General features: G+C 51.3%; 6 protein-coding genes across 6 annotated transcripts; 3 read left to right on the top strand and 3 right to left on the bottom strand.

Moving 5' to 3' along the window:
* Nucleotides 1–1825: 1825 nt before the first annotated feature.
* ASPSYDRAFT_53345 (putative Rho GTPase activator Rga) lies at nucleotides 1826–5384 on the top strand (the record flags this gene model as incomplete). Its single annotated transcript, XM_040848670.1, has 6 exons — nucleotides 1826–1906; nucleotides 1979–2009; nucleotides 2069–2590; nucleotides 2655–4667; nucleotides 4726–4821; nucleotides 4879–5384. 6 exons carry the CDS (start codon nucleotides 1826–1828, stop codon nucleotides 5382–5384), a joined length of 3249 nt encoding a protein of 1082 aa, XP_040707504.1.
* Nucleotides 5385–6026: 642 nt separating this feature from the next.
* On the bottom strand, nucleotides 6027–7888 carry ASPSYDRAFT_38317 (DASH complex subunit ASK1). The gene is made up of 4 exons (XM_040845700.1): nucleotides 7544–7888; nucleotides 7372–7478; nucleotides 6394–7318; nucleotides 6027–6319 (listed from the first exon to the last, which is right to left on the bottom strand). Exons 1-4 carry the CDS (start codon nucleotides 7881–7883, stop codon nucleotides 6183–6185), a joined length of 1509 nt encoding a protein of 502 aa, XP_040707503.1. The 5' UTR covers nucleotides 7884–7888; the 3' UTR covers nucleotides 6027–6182.
* ASPSYDRAFT_38316 (uncharacterized protein) lies at nucleotides 7862–9227 on the top strand. The gene has a single exon (XM_040845699.1). The coding sequence runs from the start codon at nucleotides 8271–8273 to the stop codon at nucleotides 9123–9125; it is 855 nt and encodes a 284-aa protein (XP_040707502.1). The 5' UTR covers nucleotides 7862–8270; the 3' UTR covers nucleotides 9126–9227.
* A 491-nt stretch (nucleotides 9228–9718) lies between these two features.
* Nucleotides 9719–11507, bottom strand: ASPSYDRAFT_83741 (cytochrome P450; the record flags this gene model as incomplete). The annotated part of the gene is made up of 6 exons (XM_040851261.1): nucleotides 9719–9910; nucleotides 9971–10099; nucleotides 10159–10260; nucleotides 10328–11089; nucleotides 11159–11244; nucleotides 11291–11507. The coding sequence occupies 6 exons, from the start codon at nucleotides 11505–11507 to the stop codon at nucleotides 9719–9721; spliced, it is 1488 nt and encodes a 495-aa protein (XP_040707501.1).
* Nucleotides 11508–12555: 1048 nt separating this feature from the next.
* On the top strand, nucleotides 12556–14426 carry ASPSYDRAFT_38313 (uncharacterized protein). The gene is made up of 4 exons (XM_040845698.1): nucleotides 12556–12937; nucleotides 13016–13503; nucleotides 13571–13579; nucleotides 13628–14426. Exons 1-4 carry the CDS (start codon nucleotides 12758–12760, stop codon nucleotides 14019–14021), a joined length of 1071 nt encoding a protein of 356 aa, XP_040707500.1. The 5' UTR covers nucleotides 12556–12757; the 3' UTR covers nucleotides 14022–14426.
* Nucleotides 13987–16005, bottom strand: ASPSYDRAFT_53340 (uncharacterized protein; the record flags this gene model as incomplete). Its single annotated transcript, XM_040848669.1, has 5 exons — nucleotides 13987–14028; nucleotides 14234–14391; nucleotides 14494–15089; nucleotides 15165–15318; nucleotides 15468–16005. 5 exons carry the CDS (start codon nucleotides 16003–16005, stop codon nucleotides 13987–13989), a joined length of 1488 nt encoding a protein of 495 aa, XP_040707499.1.
* Between the last annotated feature and the right edge of the window lie 7 nt (nucleotides 16006–16012).

Raw genomic sequence — 16012 nt, 5'->3', positions numbered from 1 at the left:
TATTGATAGAGCTAGGTTCTCGCAACGCGAGTCTGGTTTCGTCAATATCGAACTTGTTGTGGCTAATGCTTCGGGTCAGTGACGGAACTGGCGCCACCGTTAAAAGAATATTCACAAAGTTATCTGACTCGGTCGAAGCTGAATGACAATGGATGCAGAGCCAGAAACCTCGGGAGCCCTCAGATTCCAAATTTACGAACCCGGTTACCGAAACACTGTCCCCTAGGACATGTGGCACGGATCGAGTGGCGGTAGTGGTTCCCGATGCGACGCTTGACCATTTACCTATTCACGATTAGCACTATTAGCACTGCGTATCAGGTGGGGTTTGAGAGCTCGTCGATTCAGAGTGGTGGGCTTGTAAGTGTATCCTTGACGGCAACCCGCAAAATATGTCGAGGGTGTTTCTGATTTTGTTACTGCCTCCAGCCGTCTCCTGAGATATCCATGGGCCGGACACCAATGAGACGCTGTATTTGGTGCGCTTCATAGGAGTGGGAAGCCGTATACAGAAATGCGCCGGGAGCGCGTTGCGGACTCGGAACGCAGAGAACCTGAGAGTGAGACGGTTTTGGGTCGGTGGGTGTTGACAAATGAGGCCCTGAGGCATCCACTTCTAGCAAGTCCCTATACAAAGGGCGCCCATATATAGTATCGCGCTTGGGAAGACGATTCCAGTCAATCGGAATGTGAATCAAACATATTGCTAGTGGGCCGTGCCGCAATTCCCCAACGTTTCTCTTTGGTTTTTAATCTCAGGGGACTCTTGGGGATTAAATATATACATGCCTGAGGCATAAAGGTGTGGGTATACAGAAATTGTGGCTGCGTAACACCGCATCTTCTGTATACAGTAGTTTCATGAACTGCTTGCTGGCCATCCCTAATTATATTGCCGTCCTACGGCATAGTGAGAGTAATAACAATCAGGGCATTACCACAGGGCCACTGCTGTATCATTGTTTTGCGCACCGACTTGTTGCCCAGTATTTATGCAGGGCAGTGAGTTGGCGAGGGGCTTTTGATGAATTAATCCCGCCCGCCGCGTTTATCTGAAACAATCCTCTGTTTCAATCCAGCTCTCGCATTGTCTCCTCTCCTGCCCCGACCTCTTAATCAGATTAATTTTCCGTCGGCCCTCCAATCTTCGTTGTGTTTTACTGCCAGGGTCGACTCTGCGATCTTGCCCATCGCCTCCATCTGCGACAGCATCCCTGTTGCGATCGACAGGTGTTCAAGTGTATGGTACATCCAGCCAGTCCAGGCGTTCGGCCCCCTCAGTCCCTCCGTTCTGGCCCCCTGTTCTTCCAATTGTTCTTGGTTCCCCCCCATACCTTCCACCGTCCATCATCCTTCCTCCTGTCTCCCCTCCGTCCCGCCATCCCTCTCTCACCATGCTGATGCTTAGCCGACTACTAATCCTAGTCTCTCTTTAGCTTTGCTCGGCTCGCTAGGACTCCAGAAACATCTCATTCTTCCCGTGCGAATTGCGTCCCTTCCAGGCGCGGGCCCCGTGTCCTTTTTCTCTCGCAAACCGCTACCTCCCGACCGCCTGTCGTACGCCCTCGCTCGATTGCTGTCATTCCAGGGGCTCACTTTTTGTGCCTCAAATCGCGAACCCTCTATCTTTGTCGGATGCGTGGCTGGACCCCGACCCCCTCGCTTTAAACCATCGATGAATAATAGTCTTGGCTCGAACCGATCACTGTGCGCCCTGTAATCTGTCATCTGTCGCTACCGTTTCTGTCTTGCAGCATTGCGGTGATCTCGTCGCCGTTGCCTTTGCATACATTTCGTTGAGCGCTGCTTGGAGGTGGAACCCATCATGGAGTCCCCCACTTCGTACCCTCCAGAGTCTCCCATGGAGCAGGAGGATATCCCGTTCCCTTGCAAGGGCTGTGGAGAGGTATGCATGAAGCGCCCACTGGAAAAAGAAAAAGAAACTACCAAGGAATAGGGTTGGTGCTGACTTGAATAGATCTTGGAAGAAGGCAAGGCCTTTGAACTGGGTAGGTTCTATATTTAGATTGCTTCATCAGCTCAATTTACTGATTGCGCTCTCTTCTAGCCGGAAACCGATGGCATATAGACTGTTTTCGCTGCAGCTCGTGCAGTACGTTGCTAGACTCGGATGCGCATCTCCTTCTCCTCGGTGATGGGTCGTTGATCTGCAGTAACTGTACATACAGCTGCAGTTCATGTGGAAATAAGATCGAGGACTTGGCTATTTTGACCGGCGAGCAAGCCTTCTGTGCTCAATGCTTTCGATGCCGGAACTGCAAAAGGAAAATCGAGAATCTACGCTATGCCCGAACGTCGCAGGGAATATTTTGTATGGATTGTCACGAGTCTTTGATGCAACGACGCAGGAAAAAGAATCGCACCATAGCTGCAAAGAAGCATGCCAGTCCCAACGTGAAGCTAGACAAATCGCTCCCCTCGCTACCTCCTGAAGAAGCCGATTCCATGTTACAAGCCGCCGATGACGTCGACATTGATGGATATGGCGAATCGACCATAGAGGTTGGCTCTCGGAAGGCAGTGCCTGCGCTGGACGCAGGAAAGTCCTCGACTACTGCTGATAATCAGGGTAAGCACGTCCAGATGATACGTTGATGGCGGGTCAATTAACTGACTTGCTACTGTTTCAATAGACAACTTGATACTACCGTCAAGCACGTACCGCAGCAACAGACACTCTGTTGTGCCTACCGAGTCCGATGCAGACGGGGGTGAATTCCTAATTCCTCTTGCGTTTGATCCTTCAGAAGAACAGCGGCCGCCTCGCGGCAATTCTAGTACCCGCACTAGGTCCCCAGAGCGCCTACCAACGGAGAGCTCCTCTCCCCACATTGCCTACCAGGAGAAAGGTCGTGATCGCCCAGAGCCTGAATCCCACCGCTGGCGTCAAGAGGAGTCTTTGAATAGAACAGCAAGGTCAAGCTCTGCTCGGAGTTCGAGATCGGACATTCCACTGGGGCATAAGGTGACTGGGTCTTATTCATCCGCGTTGGAGAGCGGCAAGTCGTCAACAACTATTGGAAGAGACGGCTCGACTGTTGATTCACAAAGATCTACAGCAGTAGAGAGTTCGACTACGTTACCTACTCGCCCATCTTATGAGCTTCGCCGTCTACATGAGAATGGAGGGTCATCGGACTCGGCTGGCGTCGCTCATCCCAAGCGAGGCGATTCGCTGGAGAGCAGACATCATAAGGTCCCTCGGAAAGAGATCACACAATCTCCCGGTGCAAGTTCAGTAAGCCCAACTGACCAGTGGAGCGAAAGGTCTGGGGATGTGCTCAACAAAGCCACTCCTCAGGCCGTCGGATCACCCCGTATTCAGCGTAACGATTCGTATGATCAAACAAAAGCTCGTGCGCGTCCGAACTCAATCAGTACGCCACAGCCGCCAGGCGGATTCCGCTCTGCTGATCAGGGTACCCCGACTTCTCCTCTACGTTACAGTGGCGGGGGCGACTTTTCTATGGACGAGGATATGGCGCGGATTATGGGCTCAGATGAACACCAGTCCCAATCGAGTGAGTCTTTCCTTCGCCGCGTGTCCAACTCCGTGCGCCATGGCCGAAGCTATAGCGATAAAGGCTCGAGATTGTCGTCGAAGGATCCTAAGTGGTCTAAATCGCCTGTCAACGGATCCTCGCCAAAACAGAATGTTGCTAATGCGTCGACCGACTCTCCAGACCAGGAAACAGACGAATTGATATGGCTTCGGAATGAGTTACGCAAGGAGCGTCAACGGGTTCAGGAACGGGATCAAAAAATCAACGAGATGGAGTCTGTCATAAGAGCCACCGCGGACGTGAAGCAGGTCAACACAGAGTTGAACGAAAAACGCTCAACTATGGTGGTGTTGGACGCCCAAAAGGAAATCGTCATGAGAGAGCTTAGCGTTTTGACTGAACACTTGGAATCCGAAAAGCGCGGCGGAAATAGTGGTCCTCTCGACGTGAGCAAACTAACCAATAAGGCTCTGCGAGACTTCGTCGAATCTATCCAGAGTCTGAAAGATTCGTTCACACCCCAGATTGAAGAATTGGTTCAACAGCGGAACGAGGCCGCCGAGGAGCTTGCGAAGATTAACCGCATGAAGGATAAGAGCTTCCAAGAATTCGAGCAGCTTTCTTCGAAGAATGCCCAGCTCGCGGAATTGAACAACCAGCTTGTGCATCAAATCCAGGAGCTTTACAAGGCAAACAACAATGACGGAGGTCGCGGAACCAATGGCCTTGGAATTTACTCGCACGGCAAGGAGAAGTCTTTATCCTCAATCGATGCATTGAAGGCCGCAGGCGATTTACCAGCATCCGCATCGACCCCTAATATGTCCGAAGAAGCTGAACCTGCTACCGTTGTCCCGGGCCCGCAAGTTGTCAGTATCCGCAAAGGACAGCCCCGCAAGTTCAATTGGAAAAAGGGAGGCCAGAATGTCGCCAAAGGCGTTACGAAAGGACTCAAGGGGGCGTTCATGTCCAGCGAAAGCAATGCTGCTGGCGCGGATGGTGCCACTACCTTGCCACGTTCCCAAACACAAGACCCTAGTCGCCCAGGCTTTGGTTTCTTTGGGAATCAGCGTAGCAAACAGGGAGGAACAAGGATGCCCACCACTGATAGTGTCCCAACGCTGTCTGAAGGCTCAGCAGGAGGTACGTTCATGGCCGCATTTTTCACTGTTAATTCCGCATGCTAATACATCCCTTTCAGGACTGTTTGGAACCGATTTGGAACAGCGCATGGAGCACGAGAAAAGCATCATTCCCGGTATCATCACACGTTGTATTCAGGAAGTTGAATTACGAGGTACGCTACCTTACCCTGACATCCTTTCTAAGTCCAGCAAACTGACTCGGAAAACAGGCATGGACATGGAGGGCATTTACCGTAAATCTGGTGCCAGCTCAGCTATCCAGACAATTCGGGAAGGCTTTGAGCGGTCTCCTCAGGACTATGATATTTCAGACCCGGATCTTGACATTCACGCAGTGACATCGGCGCTTAAGCAGTACTTCCGCAAACTACCGATGCCGCTCATCACGTACGATGTATACGAGAAGATCATTGAAACAGGAGAGATTACCTCGCACTCCGGTAGGGTTGAAACGTTACAAAAGAGCCTCGGAGAACTACCGCGTGTCCACCAGGATGTGCTTGAGTTCCTCGTGTTTCACTTGAAGCGTGTTGTGGAGCGGGAGAAGGAGAACTTGATGACCAGCCAGAACATTGCCGTCGTTTTCGCACCCACAATCATGAGGCCACAGAGTTTGGCGCGGGAGATGACGGATGTCCAGAAGAAGAACGAGGTGGTCAAATTCCTTGTGGACAATTGCCAGGAAGTGTTCATGGGCATGCAGAACAACGCTTGAACATTGACTGGCGTTGTCTTGCCAGTTACCAATTCAGCCTGAATTGCTCGCCAGTATTCCCTCGCGACTGGCCTTTCCAAACGACCCCAAGCTTCGTCGAATACGACAGCATGTATATATCCGGGGCCGGCCGTTCACCCTATTTTCTTTTTTTTCTTTTTTTTTTCCTTTCTTTTTCTACATGGCGATGTCTACACTGTCTGTCGCCCACCCCCGCAAAGGGCAAAAAAAAAAAAACTTCGAACTTCTGATGATCAGCGCCTCACTCTCGATACCCTTCATGTATCTTTTCCATTGCTTGCGTGCTATTTTGATTACCCTCCATTTGATCCCGCAGGTTCGAAGCTAGTACCCCTATCAATTTCTAGTGGTGTGGTGTATGCATGTTCTCAAGACTTTTAGAAGATTCCCCTTACTATTTTTTATTGTTGGTCGATGCGGATGTCTGATAACCTAGTTACTATGTATCCGATGTCGTTCCCTCTTTTTTTTCTCTTTCTTTATTTTTTGGACTGCTAGCTTGTGTTAGAGTAGGGTTGTTGTAGTAGAGGCAGCGTTCGTGTTGCTACGGTGGTGGCTGAGAATAGCTATATTGAATTTTATCAACGTATGAATATGAATGAAGAGTGGATTTAATGAGCCGCCTCGCCTGTTTGTTTTCAATTCAGTTTGAAGTATCGTATGTTTAGATAGATATCATTAAATGATTATGTACTTTACATCCTTTTATCTCATCGTATATGTTTCCAAAAGTGTAACATACTAGTATGTACTAACACGCTATATATATTCCGTAGACTAGAAAGTATCATCCTCAAGCCTCTCCACCCGCCGAATAACGCTCGGGCTCTGGTCGTCCCCCAACTCCTCCGTGGTGTCGTTCGCACCAGCCGTGTAAAGCAGCTGTTCCACAATTCGCCTCGAAGCTTCCTTGGCTGTTTCACACTGACGTTAACATACGTATTCCTAGAACGATAGAATGGGGTAGGTATAAGGGGGATTCACGAACCTGGTGTCTTCATGAGCCGACTCTGGGGAATATGGAACTGCATTATCTTGGGCGGGCTAACGCCAAGTTCATCTTCGGCCTCATCACCGAATTGGTCGTCGTCGCTGTCCCAGTCGCTGCGCTTGCCGAAACCGCCCTTGGCCGGGGTGAGAACACTTTCTCCTGGCTTTGGAGTGCCGCATGGTCGGTTGCCGCTTGGGCGCGTCTTCCGACCCGTACCTGGAGTCTGGGGTTTAAGCGGGGAGGAGAAGAGCTCAGGATTGAGTTGGGGGGCTTCGGGTTCGGGACTAGACATGGGGGAGTCCTCGAAGGCGTATTTCGTGGCAGAGGTTTTCGGCGTGACTGCGAAACGGGACCGAGTGGCGTCGTAGCCCTTTCCAAGGGGCGTGGCTTGAACGCGGTATGTCCTGTCGTTGAGATGGTGCAATACAGGGTCGGAGCCCTTTTGGGTAGCGGAGCGGGGCTTCTCGTGGGATACGGGTGGGATGAAGGGAGACGAGGACATGAGATCGTCGTCATAGGCTTGATGGTGGGTTCCGCGCGATGGCTGCTTTCCGGGGGTAGTTGGAAGGTAGGAGTCGTCGTCATAGTCATGATCGTTGTGACCCTCGGGTTGACCGTAAGGGGATGGATGTGCGATCGAGGAGGTCACGGTTGAGTCGTTGAGCGGATTATCATGCATAGCGCGTGGAGTGCTGTGTGATGAAAGGCTTAGAGAGGTGAGATCGATATCGTCGGGTTTCCGATCGTCGATGCGTTCGGTAGACGGAGTCTGGTAGGATTCTGATTCGGTGAGGTTGCTTTGGGAGATGTTGCCCGAGTCGTCTTCGGTAAGGGTTTCCTCAACAGTGGTATCCTGGTCGGGCTTTTCCTCATATCCAGATAAAGAGACATTGGCACTGGCTTCGAAGAATTGTTTCCAGAACTGGAGAGGGAAAATGAGCCCAAGTTCCTAGGGTCGGGGTACAAGTGACGAACCTTTGCGCCATCCCAGACATCGCGGGAAGCTTCAGAGTATTGCTCGACAACGGGGAGAACACTGGTGGTGACAATACGGTGCGCACGACTGAAGTTGTGGTCGATCTCTAGAGAGATAATCCACTGATCAGTTATCTGAAGAGTCGGAAGCCATGTCGGGAAGTTTGTTTACCTTGAAGCGTAAGGGTGATGGATTGTTCCAGCTTCTCTAATTCCTCAGTGAGCGTCAAAGGACGCTGAGGCATAGTAGATTGACGTGACATAGCGGCAGAATATAGCGATGGAGTAAAGTAAAGCTGATTGAGGATGCAGTCCGCGGTCTGTTTGGGGAGATTGAAGTTGTTGACATGAGGGGAAAACACGGGATACCGAAAGCGGTTGCAACGTAGGGCACGTGGATAAGGGCCGATAAGATCACGTGGAGTCGCAGCGGGGAAGACGCCCGCAGAGCGCCAGTGGGCTGACTTGGACTTTAACAGTTGCCTATGACACGGAGTCTCTCGGACACACATCAAAAGTGTCAGAGAAGTGGTGAGAGCCGAGATGCCTACTCCAGTTGCAAAGGGTATGTTGCCATTTTCCTTCTAGATGTCTTCTTCTTCACCTTCGGACGCCTTGTATACTTGCGCCGATGGGGCGGTGTGCTTATCAGTGATGATGCATGGGCTTTGGAATGGAGATCTATCCCTATTTGAAGAATGAACTGGACGCCTTACTTTACCCCGGAAGCAAAAAGACGCTGTTTTGATACTGCGCGACATAAATCTGTCCATGTATCGGAGCACTGACGAGTGATAGGAATCATCATTGGTGTGGCGGCGCTTGTCGCCGCCGGCATCGCGGTCTATGAATCACCTCAGTTTCGACGATGGGTGGACAATTCACGGCGAAAGCTGGCGATGACTTTACACAACCTCGGAGACGAGGTTGATCCCGGCGAGGCTGACTCTCTTTATCGACATGATATATCTATGACGGAAGAGCTTGGCCCGGCCGCTGATGAGCGACGGCGGATAGCGCGGGAAGAGATCCAGCGACGACGAAGCTTCCTGGAGGAGCGCCACAAGAAGAGATCAGACAGCTCACTAGGAACATTCGATACGCTTGTAGATGATAGTGGTCATCTACTGGATAGCCAAGATCAAGGTAATTCTGCTGCAAGGTCAACTGCCGTGGATCTTGGCGCTTCGCAGCCTACGCAACGGGGCAAACAGTCAGACACTCCGGTCGCAGAATCCACGGTGATATACGATGCCGAGCCAATGGCTGAGTCAACGGCCGAGCAAGACAAGCTTCGACTTGACATTCCAACGCCGAGGAGCCGTGCTTCATCCGTTACTGCTGCTGACTTTACACCTGTTTCCGAAGTATCCGACGGCCTGTCGGCTTCGATCATTTCCAGGCAATCGGCTGAAGCACACCGGCCGAGAACATCTTCATCTAGCCATACGGAGGGAAATCTCTCCGACGTAATTTATGCTCACCCTGACTCGGCCGCTAGCGGACCTGTCCAAGATGCGCGGTCTCCATTTTCAGATTTAGAAGGCCTCCGTTTCACCCAGGACCGCGCACCGACACCACCAACACCTTCCACCGCCGACAACTTCAGCCATGTTGCAGTGGATGCTTCGTCAGATGGTGTACTCAGTGAGTTTGAGGGCTCGCTGGGGAGGGTTGCCACCCCTGCTAGTTGGTCAGAGGTGTCAAGCGAGATTAGCAGCGACGAGTATAATCACCATGGATTTAGGTCTTGATCCCGGCATTTGAAAAATGACACAGTTCTCGATGGAATAGGCAATGGAATAGGCAATGGAATAGGCAATGGAATAGGCAATGGAATAGGCAATGGAATAGGCGCTCTATGGATGGGAAGGAGTATCAAGGTAATGGAATTAGGCGTCAAGGATATCAATTTGACTTTTTTTTTTGGACTTTGTTTTCGAGGGGACTTGGATTATTAGAGGACCAAAATGATTTCGTTGGTGCATCAACCACTGCAATGCCCTGGTCTAAGTTATTTTCTTCAACCTGATAACATTTTTCCTAAGGTCGACATTCTAGCCCTCTGCTGTATTAAGATGATAATCTATAAATAGCCTGCCTGCATGCATACTGTGGTGAGGATCGACCAGTGAGCCTTGCATTGCCCAGCGCAGCTACTGCATGCAGGGAGATAATCAGATATACTCCGAGGATTATTCAAAAAAGCGAACCATAACCAACAGAAAATAGATAAATAAATAACTTGTATTTGATCGATAGATACATGAATACATAAATACAATTACTAGCATTAATGGACATACACAACCCTACACAACCAACTTTGTGGTAAACGAACATCACTTCACGCCCTCTGGCGCCTCCGGATCCTGCACGGCCATCCATAAGGAACAGCAAGAAAACGAGTTTCATACTGCCAGTCCTTCTTCGGGTCGATTTTCTCGATATCGTAGTCTCGAATGACGGTCGTGAGGACCTTTGAGAGCTCGAACTGGGCCAGGTTACGGCCGGGACATTGGTTGTATCCGGCACCCCACTGAAAGAGGGTTAGTTAGTTAGTTAGTTAATTAGTGAGATATGGAGAAGGGAGACATACGTGGATCAGAAAGTAGTCCATCTTCTTGGTATCGCCTTGGAGCCAGCGGTCGGGGTTGTAGGTCTCGCAGTCTGCGCCGAAGATGTCCGGATTGCGGTGGATGACCCAGGGGTGTACACTGAGGATGACCTATATTTTGCGTTAATATAATGAAAAGGTCTATCTGGTGCTGGTTTACAAAATCATACCCCTTCTGGGAAGTATCTTCCAGCGATAGTTATCCCGCCCTTAGGGACCACACGGGGCAGATTGTGCGCGACGCCAGGGTGGAATCGATATGCTTCCTTTAACTATATATCGCAATTAGTTAGAATATTTGAAGCATTGCGTACGTCCTAAGTTCAATCAATCACTTACACAAGCCTGGAGAAAAGGCAACTTGGCGGCCTCACTGTATTGAACCAAAGACGAGAGCTCTCCACGGGCGACCGCCGCGTCAATCTCATCCTGCGCGCGCTTCATCAAGTCCGGGCGGCGGAGCAGGTTATAGATCACAGCCTGTGCAGTGGAGCTCACAGTTTCGGCCCCGGCTCCAATATTCGCAACGGCAGCGCCGAAGATGTCCTCCTCCTTCATTCGCTCAGGGTGGGTAGCGCGAACGTCGAGCCAGCGCTGCATCATATCATGGCGGACCTCTGGGTTCGACTTGCGGCTTTCGATTGCGAGAAGACAAGTGTCGAAGATGTGTGAGTTGGGCTGCAGGCCGAGACGGCTGAAGAGGGGGTTCCCCAAGGTGAGGTTGTGGAACCAGACATAGTTGCCGAAGATTGCGATGTAGTAGACGAGCAGCCCCGTGTTTGCGATTGCGCTGCGGATGTCGATGCCCGAGTCGACGAAGCCGAAGGACTTGGAGAAGGTGACTTCGCCGAGGACGTCGAATGCGAAGAAGCTGAACCAGTCCTGGAACTGGACGGGGGTGTTGGAGTCGCTGAGCTCGTTGAGGCGGGTGGTGAACAGCTTCAGCACGGAGTCGATGTACGGCTCTGTCTTTGTGATGTTGGATAGGGAGAAGCCGGCGGAGAGGTTACGGGTCTTGTGGATGTGGTAGGTAGGGTCGAGTTCGGACATTTGGTTGACATAGCGGTAGTCGGGGAGACTGAAGACGGAATAGAACGTGCCCTGGTCAGTTTCATTAGTTTGTCGTACATCAACTTGTCGGATAGATAGATAGGTGGACTATGTATGTACCTTTGGAATGTTTGCGTGGAGAAGCTGCTTCACTGCGTCTGGGTGGGACACGCTGACTTCATTGTCGGTCAGGCGAACAAAGTGGCCTACTATATTAACAAGACTTATTGGGAAAATCAAAGACAGACATACCGTGTTTCTTGTGTAGTTCGAGAATTTCCAGCTCCGAGTGACCCTTCCAGACCTGATACACCTTCCAAATGCTCGAAAACGACGCCCAGAAAGGGCCTGGAATGTCCCTGATGGAGGTGCAGTATTTTCTCCAGAGAACACGGACCACAATGGCCCCAGCGAGGAACACTAGTACCCGGTGGACATCCAGGAAGGACAATAACTGGGGCGCATCCATGATGGCCATCACGTTTGACGCTGAATTCGACATGTCTACGCTGGATATTGCGAACAGGGTGACAGAAGTCCAGATAAAAAGCAACGAACGGGGTGCCAGAATTTCAGATAAGAATCAATGACAAGGACCAACATCGTGACTACGAGAGGGGGTGCTGGGGTAATAGGAGCAGAGCACCAAGTGTACGCAAAGTACCGAGTGTAGCAAGGCACTTCGAGATCAGCGTCCATCCCTACTGGATGACAGCGGCCCCTCCCGAGCCGCCAATGCGGAGAGCGGACCCGGTGGAGTCTCTGCTGTCTTTAGCACTCGACGTTGTGGTTAGTGCACGAGCGGGACAGGGATGTAAATGGGCCAGCTGCAGTAGTGAAACCGCTAGCTGTCTGTCAACGGCTGGGGGCTAGTTAAGCTCGAGGGATGTTGACAATTGACAGTTGACAGGTTGAATACGCTCTGGTCCATGTCAGATCTTTTACTTCGGCATCATCACAAGCCTCTTCGCTATGACCCTCGGCTATGATGTACCTTTTCGACAGAAACCCCAAAAGTACGTACTTCGAACCGTGGACGTTTGCCGCGGGATGTCCCAGTAGCTCGGTGGGCGTCGTGACTAGTCTAACGGCGTCGCTTATCCACTGCCCCAAGTGGTTAAGTGATCATGGTCTAGACCGGACACAACCCCGTGCGAACTAATCCTTCTAACAGGATGTGATGGGTCAGGAATTACTCCGTATCTAGCTTTTGTCTTGTTTGGCACCCTTATTCAGATCAAAAGCCATCACAGAGTATTATATCACGCGGTATACCAGAGTATACCAGTCCATTGAGGCTTGCCTGAGAAAGCCCGAGCCCAAGACCACTCATTCGACATTGACCTCTTAGAGTGCGCGGTCTTAGCAGAATCAAGAGTGAATACGGGAAAAAGTACCGAGCAATGGCCAAAGTACAGAAGGATTCAAGTTCTGGCAGACTCCTTCTTGTTTCGGATACATCCAGTACCTAATTTAATCCCTCTAGCGCGACAAAAGTACAAAATGGCATGCAGCGTGAGGATTGGTTGCGTCTCCTTAGGGCTTTTTCCCTGATATGGCATTCTGGACCTTTGCTGCGCTGGTTACCATCAAGCTGCAGAGACATAAACGGATGCAAATATTTATCTCGACCGATGGTCTTTGTATAATACCTCCAGAGCAGCCCTGGCATAGCTGTGAATTTCGAGCAGGACTCGAGTTGCTAGCTACCAGGCAAAAATGGCAGATCCTTCGGCATTCCCACCTGGCTATCTGGAAGAGGACCGCAGCCGGCCAGCATACATTGGCATCATATTCGCGACGTCGCTTTCCTTTGTCGTTGTTCTTGTGCGTCTCTATTCTCGCAAGTTCCTGGTTCGAGATGTAGGATGGGATGACTACTTTATTGTGATGGCGCAGGTAAGCCTTCTAGTCCACGCAGTAGTGCCTCTTCCCCTGGATAGTACCCCCGCTAATACAGTGCTTTGTCCTCCATAGTTGGTTTCTTGGGCGACTATGAGCCTCTGCATGATGATTCTGCATTATGGCTCTGGTCGGCATCTAGCGGCGCTGATTATTGAATCTCCAGAGGACCTGGTGCATATGTACAAGTGGCTCTTCACGACGCAGATGGTGTACATGTTCAACCTGTGGCTTTGTCGTGTCTCGGGGCTGGCCTTTTATGCACGCATTAACCCTATGCCCCAGTTTATCCTCTACCTCCGTCTTTCCTTTGCGTTTATTACGGCCGTGTACATTGCGCAGACACTGATCATTGCGCTGCAGTGTATCCCGCTGCAGGCGATGTGGGATCAGACTGTAGAGGGGAAATGCATGGGGTCGGCAGTGGTCTTCATCTCAACGGGTGCTCTGACTATTGCCTGCGACTCGCTGATCCTGCTTCTCCCTATCAAGATCGTTCTGACCCTCCAAGCAAGCGTGACACGGAAGCTCGCATTGCTCGGCATCTTGTGTTTTGGAGTCTTGTAAGTATTCCACATTTACCAGTAGTACTCTATCTCGTCAAGGCATTGCTAACTTATTCTTCTACAGTGCCGTCAGGTGAGAGTCCTCATCCCCTATACAGAAGCAACTAACCTAATAAACCAGAACCTCCGTCTTCCGCATGATCTCAATGATCGTCTCCGTCGAAAACGAAGACGACGCAACCTGGTACTTCTCCCCCGTCATCGCCTGGACCTGCGCCGAGATCAGCGCCGCCATAATCGCCCTCTCGCTGCCCGCCCTGCGCGCCATATTCGGCTTCGTCAAGGAGAAGCGCTCCACCAGAGACCAGAGCTACTCGCACGGCTCTGAGTCAATTGGTCTCGAGTCGTCGGGTCGCCGCACGAACAAGGGACGCATCTTCCATGGCTCGGGCGTCTATGAGAATACAACCGAGATAGACGTTACGAGGAGCCCGAGCCAGGAGGCTCTCTGGGATGGAAGACAGGATCGGAAAATCCGCGTTACGGATACGGTTGAGGTGGAAGTGAGGGGGTAGCGGTAGCCTTGCATAAGAGATGTCTCTTTTTTATTTCTTTTGTTTAATCATTCACGGAGCTACTAAAGATTTATGAGGTATATTGTACTGGAATAGGAAGCAGCTATCATTGCAGGGTCCTATATGGAAGGTGCGATCGAGCTGAAACATACGTACTATGTACTTGCTTACTATAAACACTCGTCCAACTCTTCAAGTGGAGAAACATCAACTGTCGGCCCTTGGAAGTCCTTATACCCCCAAACACAATACCACAACGATGCAACGGCGATGAAGCCCACAAAGACGACGCAGGAGTAATTGACCGTAGCGAGTGTGGCGGGGAGGTATGACGACATGCAGAATAGGGGGACTGCTAGTGCTGACCAACCTATTTATAACACGTTAGCCTTTAGTCAATATAAGGTGGTAACTCAATATGAAAACAGAGAATGGTAGGATAGGATAGGGTGAGGATACGAGATATACATACAAAGAGCAACAACATTACAAACCACCCCAAACCAACCCAAATTGAAACCCCCCCCACCTTCCAGCCTCGCATTCACATGTTTCCTCCCACTCGCCAGCGAAATCGCAATAGGAACCGCATAGCTAACAGTCAGGAAAATGACACCGGAGGACGAGAACGCGTTAAACGCCGTTTCGGATCCGAAGTATATCAACCCCAGCGCGAGTTGCACGGCCATGCTGAGCATCATTGCGTTCAGCGGAACGCCGCCTAGAGAACCGTTCACTGTCATCCAGTATTTCGAGCCGGGGAGTGCGCCGTCGCGCGCAAAGGCCCACACGCAGCGCGAGGAGGCGGTTGTACAGGCGATGCCGCAGAGGAGGGCGAGGATGATTAGCGGGGTGAGAAGGGCGAATGTGCCGCCGTCGTTTCTAATTGAGGATTTGAGGATGGCGGGAACAGGTTGGTCGGAGGAAGTGGCGAGGAGGGATGGGAGGTCTGGGAGCACGGCGACGATGGGGACTAGGAAGAGGAGGCCGGCGAGGGTGTTGAGGAGGACGGTGCCGACTATGGCTTTTGGGACTTGGGTTCGGGGGCGTTTTACTTCTTCGCACATGCTGTAAACAGTAAATAATTGTTAGGGGTTAGGAGTTACTTTGTTAACAAGGGGGGGGGTGGGATATTGGACGTGCGAGATAACCATCCCGGTTGAGGAGGTGGCATATGCAGCCTGCAGCAGACCGACGCAGAATGCCCAGCCAGAAGGCCAGCCCGACTTGGGCTCAAAGTGTCCAAAGATATACCCGGCCGAGTTGCGTCCATTGCGGGCGATGGCCAAAACGCAGACTACAATAGCGACAAGGCCGGCAAATGTCCAGAAGATAGCAAAGGTCTATCGGGGTGTCAGACTTCCAAGCCATATAGTTCAGTCAGGGAGGGCATGCTTATATCAAGGAGAGGAAGCCAGCGGTTCCCTAGAGCGGAGGTGAGATTACAAAGGACGGTAATGGCAACGAAGACGAGGAAATGCTGGTATGTTGTAGCCTGGAAAACACCGACTCCGGGCTCCGACTCGAACACGTTGATGCAGCTGATGAGGAATCCGCTGGATCCGAAATTCACAGCCAGGGTTATAAGCACGTTGCCGGCTGCATAGGCCGCGCCGCAGATCCATGATCCCAGCTTGCGATATGGTGGACTAAGCAGCATGAAGGTCTGGTAGTATACACCACCGGCAGTAGGGTAGACGCTCGTGATCTCAGCGAGCGAGACGGCCACGCAGATGATTATCGTCGACGTGGTGAGCCAGCCCCAGATAATCGTTGCAGGCCCGCCGTTGATCAGAGGGTAGTACATACTGGTTGCGAGGCCGTAGGGTATAGCTGCAAGGACAAATGCCATGAAAACCACATGAAAGGTGGATCTGCTGCGGACGAGGTTGGAGGTATGCCCTCGTAGCTCTTCCAGCTCGGCTGTTGCTAAATCGCCATTTATCTCGGTGTTCTTCCGTGTATGGGGTTTGTCTGAGGACATTTTCAAT

This window comes from Aspergillus sydowii (genome assembly GCF_001890705.1).
Source record: "Aspergillus sydowii CBS 593.65 unplaced genomic scaffold ASPSYscaffold_1, whole genome shotgun sequence".
In the NCBI taxonomy this organism is placed as follows: Eukaryota; Fungi; Ascomycota; class Eurotiomycetes; order Eurotiales; family Aspergillaceae; genus Aspergillus; species Aspergillus sydowii.
Note: the sequence above shows the minus strand (reverse complement) of the source record. Positions and strands in the feature narration are given on the sequence as shown.

Excerpts from the sequence above, each read along its gene's own strand:
- ASPSYDRAFT_38317 (XM_040845700.1), bottom strand. The coding sequence starts at position 7,883 with ATGTGTGTCCGAGAGACTCCGTGTCATAGGCAACTGTTAAAGTCCAAG. Across the intron at positions 7,319-7,371 it reads ATGTCTGGGATGGCGCAAAG|TTCTGGAAACAATTCTTCGA; the intron begins GTTCGTCACTTG and ends TTCCCTCTCCAG. Across the intron at positions 6,320-6,393 it reads TCGGCTCATGAAGACACCAG|CCAAGGAAGCTTCGAGGCGA; the intron begins GTTCGTGAATCC and ends AGTGTGAAACAG.
- ASPSYDRAFT_38316 (XM_040845699.1), top strand. The coding sequence starts at position 8,271 with ATGACTTTACACAACCTCGGAGACGAGGTTGATCCCGGCGAGGCTGAC.
- ASPSYDRAFT_38313 (XM_040845698.1), top strand. The coding sequence starts at position 12,758 with ATGGCAGATCCTTCGGCATTCCCACCTGGCTATCTGGAAGAGGACCGC. Across the intron at positions 12,938-13,015 it reads ACTTTATTGTGATGGCGCAG|TTGGTTTCTTGGGCGACTAT; the intron begins GTAAGCCTTCTA and ends TGTCCTCCATAG.